Here is a 14,903-nt window from a genome sequence, read left to right on the forward strand (position 1 = left end):
GTATCTGACTTTTGATCTCAACTCGAGGCTTAATCTTAGGGTCATGCATTCAAGCCCCATGTTGGACTCCAGCAGGGTGTGGAACCTACTTAAAGAATAAAAGAGTAAGAATTGATTTGTGTGATTCAGAACCATCTGCTTCTTTTGAAAATTAGAATTATTTATTTATTTATTTATTTATTTATTAGAATTTTTTATTGTATAACTTTTATCCTAGTTGCTTCATGTTTTTGTGGTTTGCCTTTTCATCTAGGATGTTGCTTTCCTGGAGAAACTGATTAAAGATGATATAGAACGAGGAAAACTGCCCCTTTTGCTTGTAGCAAATGCTGGTAGGTACTACGAACTGAATCTCCCATTTTAGACATATGAGAGAATGACTGGGTACTAACCCAAAAATAGAGTCTAAAGAAATGTTTATGTGCCACATGTTTAAGGTAGTTTGTATTAGCATCGTGGTGAGGATTACAATACTACATTTGCCTCCTTAGATTCCCTTTTAATTATTGGTTTGTTTAGGAAGTTACTTTATTGGTTTGTATACTTCTTCATTTAAGTTGTAAGTACTTCCTTCTCTTGTGTGCTTCCTTTCTAAATTGAATTTTAAAATGTCACACTTAGTGGCACTTGGGTGGCTCATTCAGTTAAGCATCTATCTGCCTTTGGCTCGGGTCGTGATTCTAGGGTCAAGCCCTGTGTCTCCTGGCTCCCTGTTGATTAAAGAGCCTGCTTCTCCCCTCTCCCTTGCTCTTTCCCCTGCTTGTGCACTCTCCTGGTCCCTTTCTGTCAAATAAATAAAATCTATTAAAAAATTAAAATGTAACACTTAAAATGTCCACCTTGTATATAACAGTTCCTCTACCACTTTCTGCTGTGCTTTCCACCTCATATTCAGCATTGTACTTGAAATTATAGACAGTGCATAAGGCAAGAAAAATAATGAAGTGACACACATATTAGAATAAACTATCTTGACTTGCAGATGGCATGACTATGTAAATAGAAAATCCTAAGGAAACTACAGAGAAGCCATTGGAACTATTAAGTAGACTGATCAAGGTTGTAGGATTTCTGTATATCAGCAATGAACCATTGAAATTGAATTAAAAATGCCATTCATAATAGCATCAAAAAATGAAAACTTTATGGATAAATTTAACAAAAATATATGCCAGATCTGTACACTGAAAACTACAAAATGTTGCTGAGAGATATTCAAGAAGACCCACCCAAATAAATGGAGTGATAGGTCATATACACCTGTTGGAAGACTCAATATTACAAAGTCTAATTTCCCCAAATTACAGATTCTACAGATCAGTCCCTATTATGATTTCAGCAGGCTACAATTTCTTACAGAAGTTGATAAGCTGATTCTGAATTGTATATGGAAATATAGAGGCTGTGAAGATAACCAAAATAATTTTGAAAAAGAACAGAATTCAAAGACTTAAGTTTGGGACGCCTGGGTGGCTCAGTGGTTGAGCACCTGCCTTTGGCTCAGGGTGTGATCCCAGGGTCCTGGGGTCGAGTCCCGCATTGGAGTCCTGCATGGAGCTTGCTTCTCCCTCTGCCTGTGTTGTGTCTCTGCTTCTCTCTCTGCATCTCTCATGAATGAATAAATAAAATCTTTAAAAAAATAAAAAGGACTTAGGCTTATCTGGTTTTTAGCTTTAATATAAAGCTACAGAAATCAGGACAGTGTGGGATTAATTGCAAAGAATAGAGTTTAGAAATAGACTCACATGTATATGGTCATTTGACTTGTTACAATGATGCCAAGGTATTTCAAGGGAAAAAGGGTGGGTCTTTTCCACCAGTGGCCTTGAAAGCAGATATCCACGTGGGAAAAAAAATGAATCTTAACCCATACCTCTGTATACAAAAATCAGTGATAGAGGGTTTATAGACCTAAACTGTGCAAAAGAACCACTTGCATTAGTTGTGTTTGTTGAGGTGGTTGGTGGGGGTTTGCAGCCTTGTTAGGTGGGATTCTGTTAATGCGAAGGTTAGGACGGTCGGGAGAATGTGCAAGTCCAGTTTCACTCATGCTGTATGAAGAGGGACCCGCCTACCCAACCTGTAGTGTAAACAGATTTATTAAGGAGACGGGTTAAAGCATTCAGTATGTTTAACTTTAGAATGCATAATCTGGATTGAAAACAAAGAACCTCTCATATATGTGGGGCTAAAAAAAAAACCCCACAAATTTATCAATGTACATTTATAATGGACACACCTAAATAAAAATAACCCAGAAAGGGACAAAAAGCAAGCATGGAAAAGAGTATCTTGGGTAAGTAGTGACAGCCATGTTAGTGTGAGATACAGTAGACTACACACTAATTATAATTCATGTACTCCATAAGACACAATAGTTAAGAATGCTGACAAATGTAACTGAGATATATAAAGGAAAGCCAAAGGAAAAATTGATAGAATACAAATATGAATTCACAAACCCACAGTCTTGGTGAGAGACTTGAATATACTTCTCCTGAAAGAACATCAAGTAGCTAAAGAAAAAAAAAAGCATCTAGAGGTTTTAAGTAGCAGTATTAACAAGCTTGCTTCTATAGTTACATAAAAAGAATATGCACACTTCAGAACTTGAATCAACTTTTACAAGTTGATTTTAAGCCAGTTCACAGAGAAAATCTCAATGAGACATAGAATGTTACTTCCTGCTTAGAGATAATGTAGTTAAAAGCTTTTATCATGCTGTAAAGACTCAAAGTATTTAGTATCCTTTTTTGTGTGTTTCACCCTAGGAACTGCAGCAGTAGGGCACACAGATAAGATTGGGCGTTTGAAAGAACTCTGTGAGCAGTACGGCATATGGCTTCACGTGGAGGGGTGAGTAGAGGGCAAGATTGGCTCGGTGGTAGGCCTGCAGGCAGTGTTCATGAAGAGTGGGCATCCCGGTTCTTATTTTGTTGTAACGTTTATCACTAAGGGCTCTTTCGGTTGCATAGTAAAGGTAACAAAATAACTCAAAGTAGTCTGGGTGAGAAGAGATTTTATTGGCTCACACTAAAAAAAATGGTGTTAGGATTATATTTAGGCATAGTGTCAGCCGGGGCTCAGCATCTTCCTCTCCCCTCCACCCTCTCCCCCAGTCACTTGGCCTCATTTCCTTTATGTTGCCTCCATCTATAGATAGATTTTTCTGTTTTGGTACAAACTAGTTGCAGTGGCTCCAACTTGTTTTCCAGCTTGTGTCCTGAGGGTCAGAAGTCCCAGCAAAAGTCTCCTACTAAACCCATCACTGTGGCCAGGGAAGTCTAACACTTTGGTAGTTGAGGTTATGTGTGCACCCCTGGAGCAGGTGGTGGTGTCTCCTCCACCCAACGCTGTGGTCTGATGGAGGAGATTGGGGTGGTTTCCCAGAAGATCTTAGGGGAGGATACAGGGCAGCTATGGGAATCCATACCCAGCCCACCATATGAGCTGGGTTCTTATTTTATCCCTTTGGGAAGAGAGTGATGACTGGAAAATAATAGGTATGAAAGATAAAAAATGAGATACCCATTACACTATGTAAGTAGGTGACATCCCCTAAAACACTTTGGATTAAAGCACATTTTCAAGGTTTTGCTGAAATTTGCATATACCTCATTTTCTGTTATAAATGCTTTTAACCCAGCTGAATGACATTGAAATGTCAGCTTAAAACAACATAGCCTTTTTTGGTTTTTTTGTTTGTTTGTTTTTAATATAAACTTAATAAGCAGCAATAAATAATTTGTTTTTTTTTTCCAGTGTGAATCTGGCAACCTTGGCTTTAGGTTATGTCTCCTCATCAGTGCTGGTATGTGATTGATTTACTAAATATTGTGATTTTAAGAAGGAATTTAAAATCACTTAATCCTGGAGCACCTGGTGGCTCTGTCAGTCCAGCTCTTGATTTTCAGTCCAGTCTTGATCTCAAGGTTGTGGGTTCAAGCCCTGTATTGAGCTCCATGTTGGACATGGAGCTTACTTTAAAAAAAAAAAATCTCTTAATCCCTGATGACTTTTCATGCTTTTTATGAATGGAAGAGTATGTGGTTTAGTGTGTTCTGATAGTCTATAACAAAAAGTTGTTTTCTCTTTGGTAGGCTGCAACCAAATGTGACAGCATGACATTGACTCCAGGTCCATGGCTGGGTTTGCCGGCTGTCCCTGCAGTCACCCTTTATAAACACGATGATCCTGCCTTGGTAAGCTCACTCTCACTGGGGGGGACTAGGATGTGGTGCTAATAATCATTATTGAGTCTAGGAGCAAAGTATGGAAAAAGTGAAAAATTTTCTTAATGCCACCTGAGATTTTTTTAATCAAAAGAATGTTTCTAGCATAAATGAAACAGTACTGTGTGCATTTTTTTTTCTATTTATCCTCCCCATAGGCCCCCATGTGTACGAAGAACTTTTTATGGCATTTTATGACTCTGTAATATTCAATCACTTAAATACCACAATTTAATCATTCTCTTTGTCAACTTTTAAGATGTTTTCAATTTTTTGTTACTAAAGTAAAGAGCATCTTTTGGTATTTCGAATTACTTCCTTAGAATAGGTTCCCAGAAGTGACATTAAGAGTAAAGTTCCTAATTCCTGTTGTCTACAAGGTTGTAATTCTTTTTTTTAAGAAGTGGTTCTGTAAAGACTGCGAACTCTGGGAAACGAACTAGGGGTGGTAGAAGGGGAGGAGGGCAGGGGGTGGGAGTGAATGGGCACTGGGGGTTATTCTAAATGTTGGTAAATTGAACACCAATAAAAAATAAATTAAAAAAAAAAGAAAAAAGATCTTAAAAAAAAAAAAGTGGTTCTTGCTAGTAGTGGATCAGTTAGTGATAGGCATATGCGAAATAAGCTTCACTGATTCTTACTAATAAGACAGTTCATGTCTTGCTCAGTTGATAATGGCCAGGTGTTTGAGGACACTCAGCCTTGGATAGGACTACCTCTTGAGTGCCTGAGAGATCTGGCTGTGGGACGTGACCCCTCTGGATTCTCATCCTGGCTTTGCCGCACCTGAGCCATGCACCCTTGAAAGCAAGTTCTCTGATCCAGGTTGCCTAGAATACTGCCCTCATGAAACTGTAGCTGATCGGATGAATAAGACAAACCAAATGCCTAGCATAGCATCTAACATGTACTAATAAATGCAGAGGAAACTAGGTAATTCTGCTTGTGTCTTCGTTGGCTTTGATCACTAAAACCATATTCGCTTTTTTTAGACTTTAGTTGCCGGTCTTACATCAAACAAGCCAGCAGACAAGCTCCGTGCCCTACCGCTGTGGTTGTCTTTACAGTACTTGGGGCTTGATGGGATTGTGGAGAGGATTAAGCATGCATGCCAACTGGTGAGTAGAAGTCTCAAGTTCAGCTGAGCCACCAGTACCCCGTGGCAAGAGCAGTGACTGAAAACTGCCCCATTGCCTCACCCGCTGTCCATTACTTTGTTGGCTGGATTTGGCATCTCATGAGCAGCAGACTGCAGGCATATGCTTCCTGTCCAAAGCTCTGGGAGGGACTGCTGCGGTGTCCCAGCATTTGTATCCACACAAAATCAGATAAGATGAATGCCCGTGTCATCATAGGATGAGAAAAGAAGTCACAGGATGAGAGCCAAGGAGTGGAGGAAGAAACAAAAGAGGAGTGTTGGGTGGGGGGTGGGGGAGGGTAAATGTGGCACTTGACTGGCTGTCTTTTGAGAGGGAAGGAAATAGGGCCACTAGGGGTTGGTGAATCCATGGGCTGCATATTTTTAATACCAGCTGGCTTGGCCTCCCAAGTGGCAAGGCTCTAGGGACAGTTCTGTAATTCTCCTTCTGTATGAGGTGTTCTGATTATGAAAATGCATAATTATGCCATAGTTTAGAAAGCAAAAAAAGTCACATTAATGCAGTGTGAGAGCTGAGTCTGAAAGCTGGACGTCACCTAAGTCTGTTTGCTTACGTGGGAGACAGGGGTGAGGTAATAAGAGATTGTTAGGTGGACTTAATGAGCTCATATGTGTGAGGCTTTTACAGTAGCGCCTGATCACATGTAGATGGATTTAAAAATCTATGTTTTAAATGTATTCTGTGGAATCAGCACTTCTCAAGTGTCATGTTTAGGGAAATTTACTATCTTTGTATCACCATAGCAGCTGTCTTTGGGTTCCTGATGTCAGGATAGTTCATTCTAACCCTAGTTTCTGATGCAACAGAGATACTGTAAATGAAGCAGTTTGATTTTTACATGAGATAACTTTAAGATTTATGTTCATTATTTTTACAAAAGCACATTTTTTGAAAAAATTGTCTCACCAGGCTCTCCACTCAAGTCTTGAGATTTGGTTGCTCAGAAGGAGAGACCTTTATTGCTTTGGTAACTTAGTCACTTCAGGGAAGGTCTGGGGATCAGGGGAGGGCTCTTCAATTCCCTCTAGCTTATGGAGCATAGGAAAATAATGAGACGTTAGCTACCAAGCCCTTGAGGTCACTGCAGCTCTGTCTGCCTGCAGGCAAATGCTGTAGCTGGTCATAGGACTTCTCATCGCCTGTCGCTGACTCCCTGCTGTTCCGAGCGCATGTGAACCTGCAGGGAAATGTAGCACATGTGGTTTTAGTGCATCTGTGGGGGCAGAAATCTGTATCTTCCTCCGTTGCTTCCTCTCATCATTATCGTCATCATCATCATCCTCGTCTTCCTGGGAAGCAGTTAGTGGGCATTTATTCTGTGCGAAGCCCTATGCAGTGCACTGACCACCCAGTCTCATTTGACCTTCCCTAGAATATGAAGTCCACAGGTATACAGCGTACTAACAAATAGTTTTCATGAGGGTTTTCCACATTTCCATTCAGTAAATGCAGAATGCATGAGCCCCAATTGCATGAAGTAGATGCTGTTTTATCCCCACATCAGTGATGAAAGACCTGGGATGGAGATAATAATAGGATGATGAGGGTGAAAGTCATCACACATATGATGCACACCGTGTTCTGGCGACTGTTTCCATGCATCTGACACAACAGCCCTGTTTCCCCATTTTATCATTAGGGACTTGGAGTACAGAGAGGCTGAATAGTGTCCACGCTCATAGCTAGTAAGTGGCAGATGGACTTACTCATCCTGCAGGTGAGATTCTGAACTCAGGGGTGCTTATTCCAGACCCTGTGTCTGAACAGCTCTTCCTCCTGTGTCTTTCCTCTTCCTTCCCCAGTATTAAGTTTTGCGCCTTGTGCACATCGGCACTCGGTAGGAATATTCAGATCTTCCTACTGTTTACTTGTTACTTTGGGAGGGTTTTTGAGCTATAATTGACATATAACATTGTATTAGTTTCAGGTATACCACATAATGAGTCAATATTTGTGTGTATTGGGAAACAATCACCACAGATACAAGTCTAAGTAACACGTGTCACCATACATTGTTACAGAATTATTTTTTCTTGTGATGAAGACTTTTAAGAATTCTAACAATTTTCAAATATGCAGTATAGTGTTAGGAACTATAGTCACCATGCTGACATGACATCCCTGTGACTGACTTATTTTACAACTGGAAATTTGTATCCTTAAACCACCTTTGCCCATTTCTGCCACCTTCCACCCCCTGCCTCTTGCAATCACCAGTCTCTTCTCTATATTGATAAGTTTGTGGGGTTTTTTGTTTTGTTTAGATTCCACATATAAGTGAGATCGTATGCTATTTGTTTTTCTCTTTCTAAATTATTTCACTTAGCATAATATCCTGAAGGTCCATTCATGTTGTCACAAATGGCAAGATTTCATTCTTTTTTATGGTGAATGACACTTCACTGTGTATGTACATTATATACCATATTTCCTTATTCATCCATCCATTGCTGGACATTCAGGTTGTTTCTGTATCTTGGCTATTGTAAATAATGCTGCAGTGAACATGGGGGTGCAGATATCTTTTCAAATTGGTATTTTTGCTTTCTTTGGATAAATACCCAGAAGTGGAATTGCTGAATCATATGGTAGTTCTATTTTTAAATTTTTGAGGAAACTCTATACTATTTTCCATAAGGGCTATGCCAGTTTACATTCTTAACCAGTAGTGCCCTGGGGTTCCCTTTTCTCCACATTCTTGCCAACATTTGTTATTTCTTTTCTTTTTGATACTAGCCATTCTGACAGGTTTAGCGCATTACTTCATTGAGGTGTTGATTTGCATTTCCCTGAGGATGGGTGATACTGAGCACCTTTTATGTACCTCTTGGCCATCTGCAGATCTTCTTTGGAAAAATCTCTATTCAGATCTTCCTATTGCTTAATCAGATGTTGGGGGTTTTTTGCTCTTGAGTTGTAGGAGTTGTATATATCTTGGACATTAACTCCTTATCAGATAAATTATTTGCAAATACTTCCTCCCATTCGGTAGGCTGCCTTTTCATTTTGATGGTGGCTTCCTTTGCTGTGCAGAAGCTGTTTAGTTTGATGTGGGCCCACTGGTTTGTTTTTGCATTTGTTGCCAGGTACTGAGTGGTTTTTGAAAGAATGGATGACTGATTTTGCAAATACGACAAATTTATGTATGTCTTATTAGAAAAAGCTTTTCTGGAAGCGCCACATGTAACTTGCAACTGAAAGATTGGGAATGTTTGCAGTTGTTGTAAAGCAAGAATTGGGAGGCCTAACTCAGGAGTCGCCAAGTGACAGATGGCATTATGTGCCTGCTGAGGTCCTTGTGTGCAGGCCTGCAAAGACACTCCTGAAAACCATTTCTTAATATGTTGCCCTGATCTAAGGAAATTAAAATCAGTAATTATTAAGTATAGAATTTAATTGAAAATATAATAATTGCTGCTCTTTGTGTTTTGCAGAGTCAGAGGTTACAAGAAAGTTTGAAAAAAGTGAACCACATCAAAATCTTGGTACGGTATATGTTTTGATCTGTTTTTAGTAAATAGCTTAAGTTCAAGTTAGAATGATCTCCAGATTTGATGCATCTCAGTATAATTGTGACAGCTCTTTTTGGAAGAGAATCATGCGCATCCTGATGACCTAACTACAGAAAGCATGAAGCCCTAGCAATTTGTACCATATGCTGAACCCCTGTGGTGCTTTTCATATAATCATTTGTAGTTTTATTCTGTTTAAATATAGAAATGCACAAAGATCTAACAAACACTATTGTCTTCACCTGCCCAGTGATTTTAAAACACCCATCTTACTGATGTGAAAAGTCATTTTTGTCTCTCACAGTGTTTCGGACTACTTTTTCTGAATCCTTCTGACACCAGTTTTCATTTGCACAAAGCAGGGAGTAAGGAAGAGATAGGTGTGTGGCCTTACTCTGGTCTCCTGGTATCTCCCTAAAAGATGCCAAACTCTATCGAGATTGCCGCCTAGGGGTGGTTACTAGACAAGGAGATGAGGATTTAGGGCTGATAATCAAGTATCAGTTCGGATTTGAATGTTTTCATGTTTTGCTTCATAGGATTTTAGAATTTCAGAAAATAAAGGTCAGATTCTAATTTAAACAGAGTCAGTGCTTCTTTGACAGTTCTGCAGGACACAGTTAAGTGTAAAACTAATATTTGAATTAATTTGGGGTTCAAGATAATAGAGATGATATCCATTTTAGTACACGGTTTGCTTTCAGTGCCTGAGAGGGGGGCTGCTCTGCATTGCCGTCAGAGTAGGAGCTTGGAGCCTTTTCAGTTGACCTGAGATGACCCAAGTTCTAGCTTGGAAGAGGAGAGTGGCCCATTGGAGAAGCAGTGGGATGAATGTAAGTCAGGAGACTTGGGTTCTAATTTCAGCCATACCACTGAGGCCCTGTGACATTGAGTCATTCTCTTAACTGCCTAAGCCTGTGAGCTCAGTTGTCAGTGAAGGTATGTTGGTTGGATCCTTTAGTAAACAGAGAAGCCCAAACTATGGACTAGCATGAGCAAGATGGCAGGAATCAGGCAGCGCTAGCCAGTGGACTTTCTGTCTCTCCCTCGCTGAGCCCACTGGGCTCCTCATGTCCTCTCTCCCTGTCCCTCCTCCTCCCCCAAGCTGAGAGACTCTGCTGGTGCTAGTGGGTTTAGATTGCCTTTGTAAGGCCATGGAACCCTGTTCCATCTCTCCCTCCAGTGGATGCTTTTCTCAGTAGATGTGCAATAATGGCAAACACCGTGAAGCACTGTGGCTTCAGTAACTGTCATCATCATAGCTGCTGTGTATGGGATGCGTGCTGCATGCCATGCACAGTACTGAGCATGTGCGGTCTTTCATTACCCCTCACCATAGTCTTCTTTGTGTTTGCTCTTCCCTCTAGCTAGAAACACTGTTCCTTTTAGTTCTTTTCATGACTGGTTTCTTATCCTTTAGATCTTGGTTCAAATATCACGTCTTCAGGGGCACCTGTGTGGCTCAGTCAGCTGAGCATCTAACTTTAGATTTTGACTCGGGGGAACCCTGGGTGGTGCAGTGGTGTGGCGCCTGCCTTTGGCCCAGGGCGCGATCCTGGAGACCCGGGATCGAATCCCACGTCGGGCTCCCGGTGCATGGAGCCTGCTTCTCCCTCTGCCTGTGTCTCTGCCCCTCTCTCTCTCTCTCTCTGTGACTATCATAAGTTAATTAAAAAAAAAAAAAAAAGATTTTGACTCGGGTCATGATCTCAGGGTCCTGGGATCGAGCCCTAGGTCAGGCTCTGCATTCAGTGCGGGGCCTGCTTGAAGATTCTTTCTCCCTCTCCCTCTGCACTGCCCCTGCTTGTGCTTGTGCTCACTCTCGTGTTCTCTGTCTCTCTGTCTCTGTCTCTCTGTCTCTCTCTCAAATCTTAAAAAAAAAAAAGTATCATGTCTTCAGAGAGGCCTTTCCTCGTTGTTCTGTGTAAACCAGCCCAGCCACCATCCATCATTCTGTCCCCTGGGTGTTGTCCCTCTTTGCAGTTCTTACTACCTGAGACCATGTGTGTGTTCCTTGTCTGTTTCTTTGTAAATGCTTTATAAAGGCAGGGACTTTTGTCTTATTTGTTTTTTTCTTACTGTGCTAGTATTCAGCCTACAGTAGGTATTTAAGTGCAAATAAATTAATCTGTGTGTTGGTTGCAATGGCTATCCCTCCTTCCTGGTGAGGAAATAGGCACAGAGCAGTTCAGTGACATGCTCAGGCCACACAACTAGGACATGGTGGAGCTGGGATTCATACTGCAAGGCCTGTGTGTAACCAGTGGGCCCTTCTATCCCTGGTCAGTTTATAGGAAAAGTTGGTATTTGTCCCACTTCAGTGGCTTGTTACAAAGGGCAGATCAGATAATGTATGAGAAAGCAAAGTGAAGGCTGTAAGGCATCATAAAATACTGGTCCCTATTAAATATCTTTTTCTCTTGCCACAGTATTTTTGTGGTGCTCCCATAGATCCCCAGTCATTGAGTCCTCAGGAGACGTCCCTGTGGTGGAGCAGTGCTCCTTTCATCTCTGTTGTTTGCTGTGGTTACATGTCCCTTCTCCCATCGTAGTAGGTGGCAGAGCCAGGACTTGAACCTGTGGAAGACAAGCTGTATCTACAGCATCGTAGCTCCTTCTCCAAGCTCCTTGGGGTCTTCTTGCCCATCTAGACAGCCAGCCCTGGAGAAGCCTCTTGGTCCTGGAGCACAGGTGTGCTTCCCGGGTGCCCAGAGGCCTTAGGCAGCTGTTTGTCCTCGGCTCGGTGCTGGTCTCCTCAGCAGCTGCATCATGGACTGCTGTTTGACTGGCTTTGCTGGGCACATGGGCTGCGTCCTGACCTTCAGCATTTAGGGGGAAATCTAATACATCCCCTGACCCCTGAAAACCTCAGAATGCCCCTGTGCGCGGTTGACATCTCAGCTGGCTTTTAAGATTGTCTCTGCCCTTAGGGTTCTGCTTCTTTGACCACGGTGTGTCTGAGTGAAGATTTTCTAAGACTCCTGCCTGAGACTTGTGCTTCTTTAACCTGGGGTTCTTTTTTTTTTTTTTTTTTTTTCCTAATCCTGTCAAGTTTGTTTTTTCAAACATGACCGCCTTCTCCAGTCTTACCTCTGGACCTTGAGTTGGTAGTGTAGTGAACCTTGTCGCTCCATGTTCCATCTGTCCCTTGGACACATCCCGTGTCTGCCTCTCGGCTGCTGCCGCATGAGTTTCTCCAGGCCTTACTTTGGTCCTGAGCTGCCGCTCACCCGTGTCAGCCATTCACTGGGTTTTTATTTTGGTGACAACTTCTTCCTTCCAGCAAATTCTCTTTAGTTCTTGTTCAAGTTGGTGCCTCCTTTTTGGTCATCTTTCTTTTCTTTTTTTCTTTTTCTTATTATTTTTTTTTTAATGGTTCTTGGTCTTCATTTCTCTATTTAAGCCTGGTTGTTATGGTCTATTTCTGTTGCTTTAGTATTTGAATTCTTGGAGCACAGATCGTCCCCTGGATTGTGTCTGCTGACTCCTGCTCCCTGAGTGTGTGTGTGTCATAATTTGTCATCATGAACTAGATACTTGTATGACTGGCTCAGGTCCGTCTGTCCATCAGTTCCACAGCTTTAGGACTCCTGTGCCACATGGGACGTCAAGCCTGGTGCAGTGCACACCTAATGTTTTGATCTCTCAAGAGAGAATTTTTTTCTCCCTGGGTAGACAGAGCCTCAGGTAGGCCCTCTTGCTGGTCAGTGGGTAGAGTTTTTTCTCTCTGTCTTTTCAAAGGAGCATCCTTCAAAGGATCCTGGCTTTATATGCCCTTTCCCCCCATCTGCACATGGGCTTGAAGACTCTAGATGTTAAACCCAGGTTCTCCTACCTACTCCCTTCCCAACAGCCCCTGCTCAGCTGACAGTATTCTTTGCTTTCTCTTCTTTTTTTTTTTTTTTTTTTTTTTAGAGTCACTGTTTTTGTAAGCCTAGCAGTAGTTATCAGGTTTTTTTGGTTATCAGGATATTTAATCTAGCGTTTCAGTCTGCTGTGTTGCTAGAACCAGAATTCTGTCTACATAACCCTGGACAGTATTTCTCATGCACTGACATTTGAGACCACCAAGCTCAAAGAAATAAGAAACCAAAGACTGTATTAAACTAAATATAGAAGTCTCAGCATTCACATCATCCTGCCTTATCCTAACTGAGGATGGGGGAATGGGTGTAGAAGTTTGTTGCTTTTGTTTCTGTCTCCTTGGGTTTACTACATTCTCTTCAGATATTAAGCCCCTCTAGCTTTAAAGATATTAATAGATTTGTTAATATGAAGGTCAAAGGAGATGATAGACAGGTGAGCACAGGAATCAGCTCAGTAAGTTGGCAGATTTGATACATATCTTGCTTGACCTGAACCACATCCGTGTGGTCCTTTGAGAGGTTAGTAGAGAAGCCCCAAGGCCAGCTACTTCCTGGCTGTGCACATTAGCATTTCTGCCATGGAGACCTCACATGCAGTGCCTTGGAAGATAGGTTTGTTTTTGTTGTTGTTGTTTTTAAAGATTTTATTTATTTGAGAGAGAGAGTATAAGCAAAGGGAGGGGCAGAGGGAAAGGGAGGAGCAGGCTCCCTGTTGAGCAGGGAGTCCCATGTGGGGCTTGATCCCAGGACCCTGAGATCTTGCCCAGAGCCAAAGCAGATGCCCAACTGACTGAGCCACTCAGGTGCCCTGGAAAATAGGTCTTATGACTAGAATTGTTGAAGATCTACTGTCCCTGTGTGCCATATTCTGTCAAAGGCATTGCCCTTCCCTTTGTATCCTCGTGCTGTGGTAGAGTTGATGGCCAGCTGTATGTTTGCTCAGTGGTGAGCTTGAACTTCATTTGGCTAATCTTAACAGTGATATTGAGTGATATCTTATCATTAAGTGATCTTAATGCGGTGAATGTTTTTGTCTAATGAAATCCATTAATAGTCATCTGACACCTGTCCCGATTAGAAGTACCACCTCAGTGACTTAGAAAATATGTAGATTTAGCTCTAGACTGTATCTTCATTACCAGCAGGATTTACATCGTGGTCTGAGAGTTTTTCAAAATGAGAAGAATGTACTTATCCCCCTTTTGTCTGGGAATATAAAAAGTTGCAGTCAGGGGTGCCTGGGTGGCTCAGTCAGTTGAGCATCTGACTTGATTTCAGCTCAGGTCATGATCTGATTTCAACTCAGGGTTGTGGGATCGAGCCCCATGTCGGTCTCTGCGCTGGGCGTGGAGCCTGCTTGGGATTCTCTCTCTCCCTCTGCCCCATTCTTTCTCTCTCAAAAATAAAATCTTAAAAAAAAGTTACAGTCAGTCCTGCTTGAGTTAGAGTTAGTGTGATTTCTGGATTCCTGAAAGCTTCAGCTCTCCCCATGCTGATTCTGGTTCTACTTGTACCTTGCCACCTTTGATCTATAATGGCAGGCTTATGTTTGTTATTATTATAGTTTTCTCCTGCTTTAATTTCAGCTTACCAGTGTCAGATGCTATAATTCAGCAATGTATTCTCAGAACTGGCTTAGAATTATTTCTAGGAATTTTACTAAGCCCCTGATTGTTGTTTCTGTAGCAACTGAAATTAACCTTTGAATTTTATGTGTTTATTAAGAAAACATGCTATCTCTAGCCTGTTTTTCAAACTCACTGTTTTATTTTGCAGGTGTTGGGATTTAATGTTACTTGGTAATATCAGATTGATTTTTCAGGTGGAAGATGAGCTCAGTTCTCCAGTAGTGGTGTTCAGGTTTTTCCAGGAATTACCAGGCTCAGGTAGGTGATTCTAAAAAGGGTTATTTTTGTATTTATGTTCAAGAGCTTTCTGTTTTATTTCAGCTTATATAGATAGTCCAAATATTTTGACTGCTAAAATCTTCAGTCGTTGTTTCAGAAGATGTTAATTTTTTAAGAGACCCTCATTGTGCTCAGTGTGTTAAGCATCCAGTTTTTTATTTTAGCACATGTCATGATCTCTGGTCATGAGACTGAGCCTCCATTGGGCTCTGCCCTGGGTGTAGGG

General features: G+C 41.5%; 1 protein-coding gene across 8 annotated transcripts in view; it reads left to right on the forward strand.

The window, feature by feature from the left end:
• PDXDC1 (pyridoxal dependent decarboxylase domain containing 1) overlaps positions 1 to 14,903 on the forward strand; it is a 52,437-nt gene that overhangs the window by 27,263 nt on the left and 10,271 nt on the right. For all 8 annotated transcript variants that reach the window (XM_038540289.1, XM_038540284.1, XM_038540285.1 and 5 more), the window contains 7 exons: positions 254 to 332; positions 2,772 to 2,856; positions 3,763 to 3,811; positions 4,101 to 4,202; positions 5,225 to 5,350; positions 8,827 to 8,877; positions 14,593 to 14,656. In XM_038540289.1, the coding sequence (XP_038396217.1) occupies positions 254 to 332; positions 2,772 to 2,856; positions 3,763 to 3,811; positions 4,101 to 4,202; positions 5,225 to 5,350; positions 8,827 to 8,877; positions 14,593 to 14,656 (556 nt within the window). The remainder of the gene's footprint in view (positions 1 to 253; positions 333 to 2,771; positions 2,857 to 3,762; positions 3,812 to 4,100; positions 4,203 to 5,224; positions 5,351 to 8,826; positions 8,878 to 14,592; positions 14,657 to 14,903) is intronic.

This window comes from Canis lupus, chromosome 6, assembly GCF_011100685.1.
Source record: "Canis lupus familiaris isolate Mischka breed German Shepherd chromosome 6, alternate assembly UU_Cfam_GSD_1.0, whole genome shotgun sequence".
In the NCBI taxonomy this organism is placed as follows: domain Eukaryota; kingdom Metazoa; phylum Chordata; class Mammalia; order Carnivora; family Canidae; genus Canis; species Canis lupus.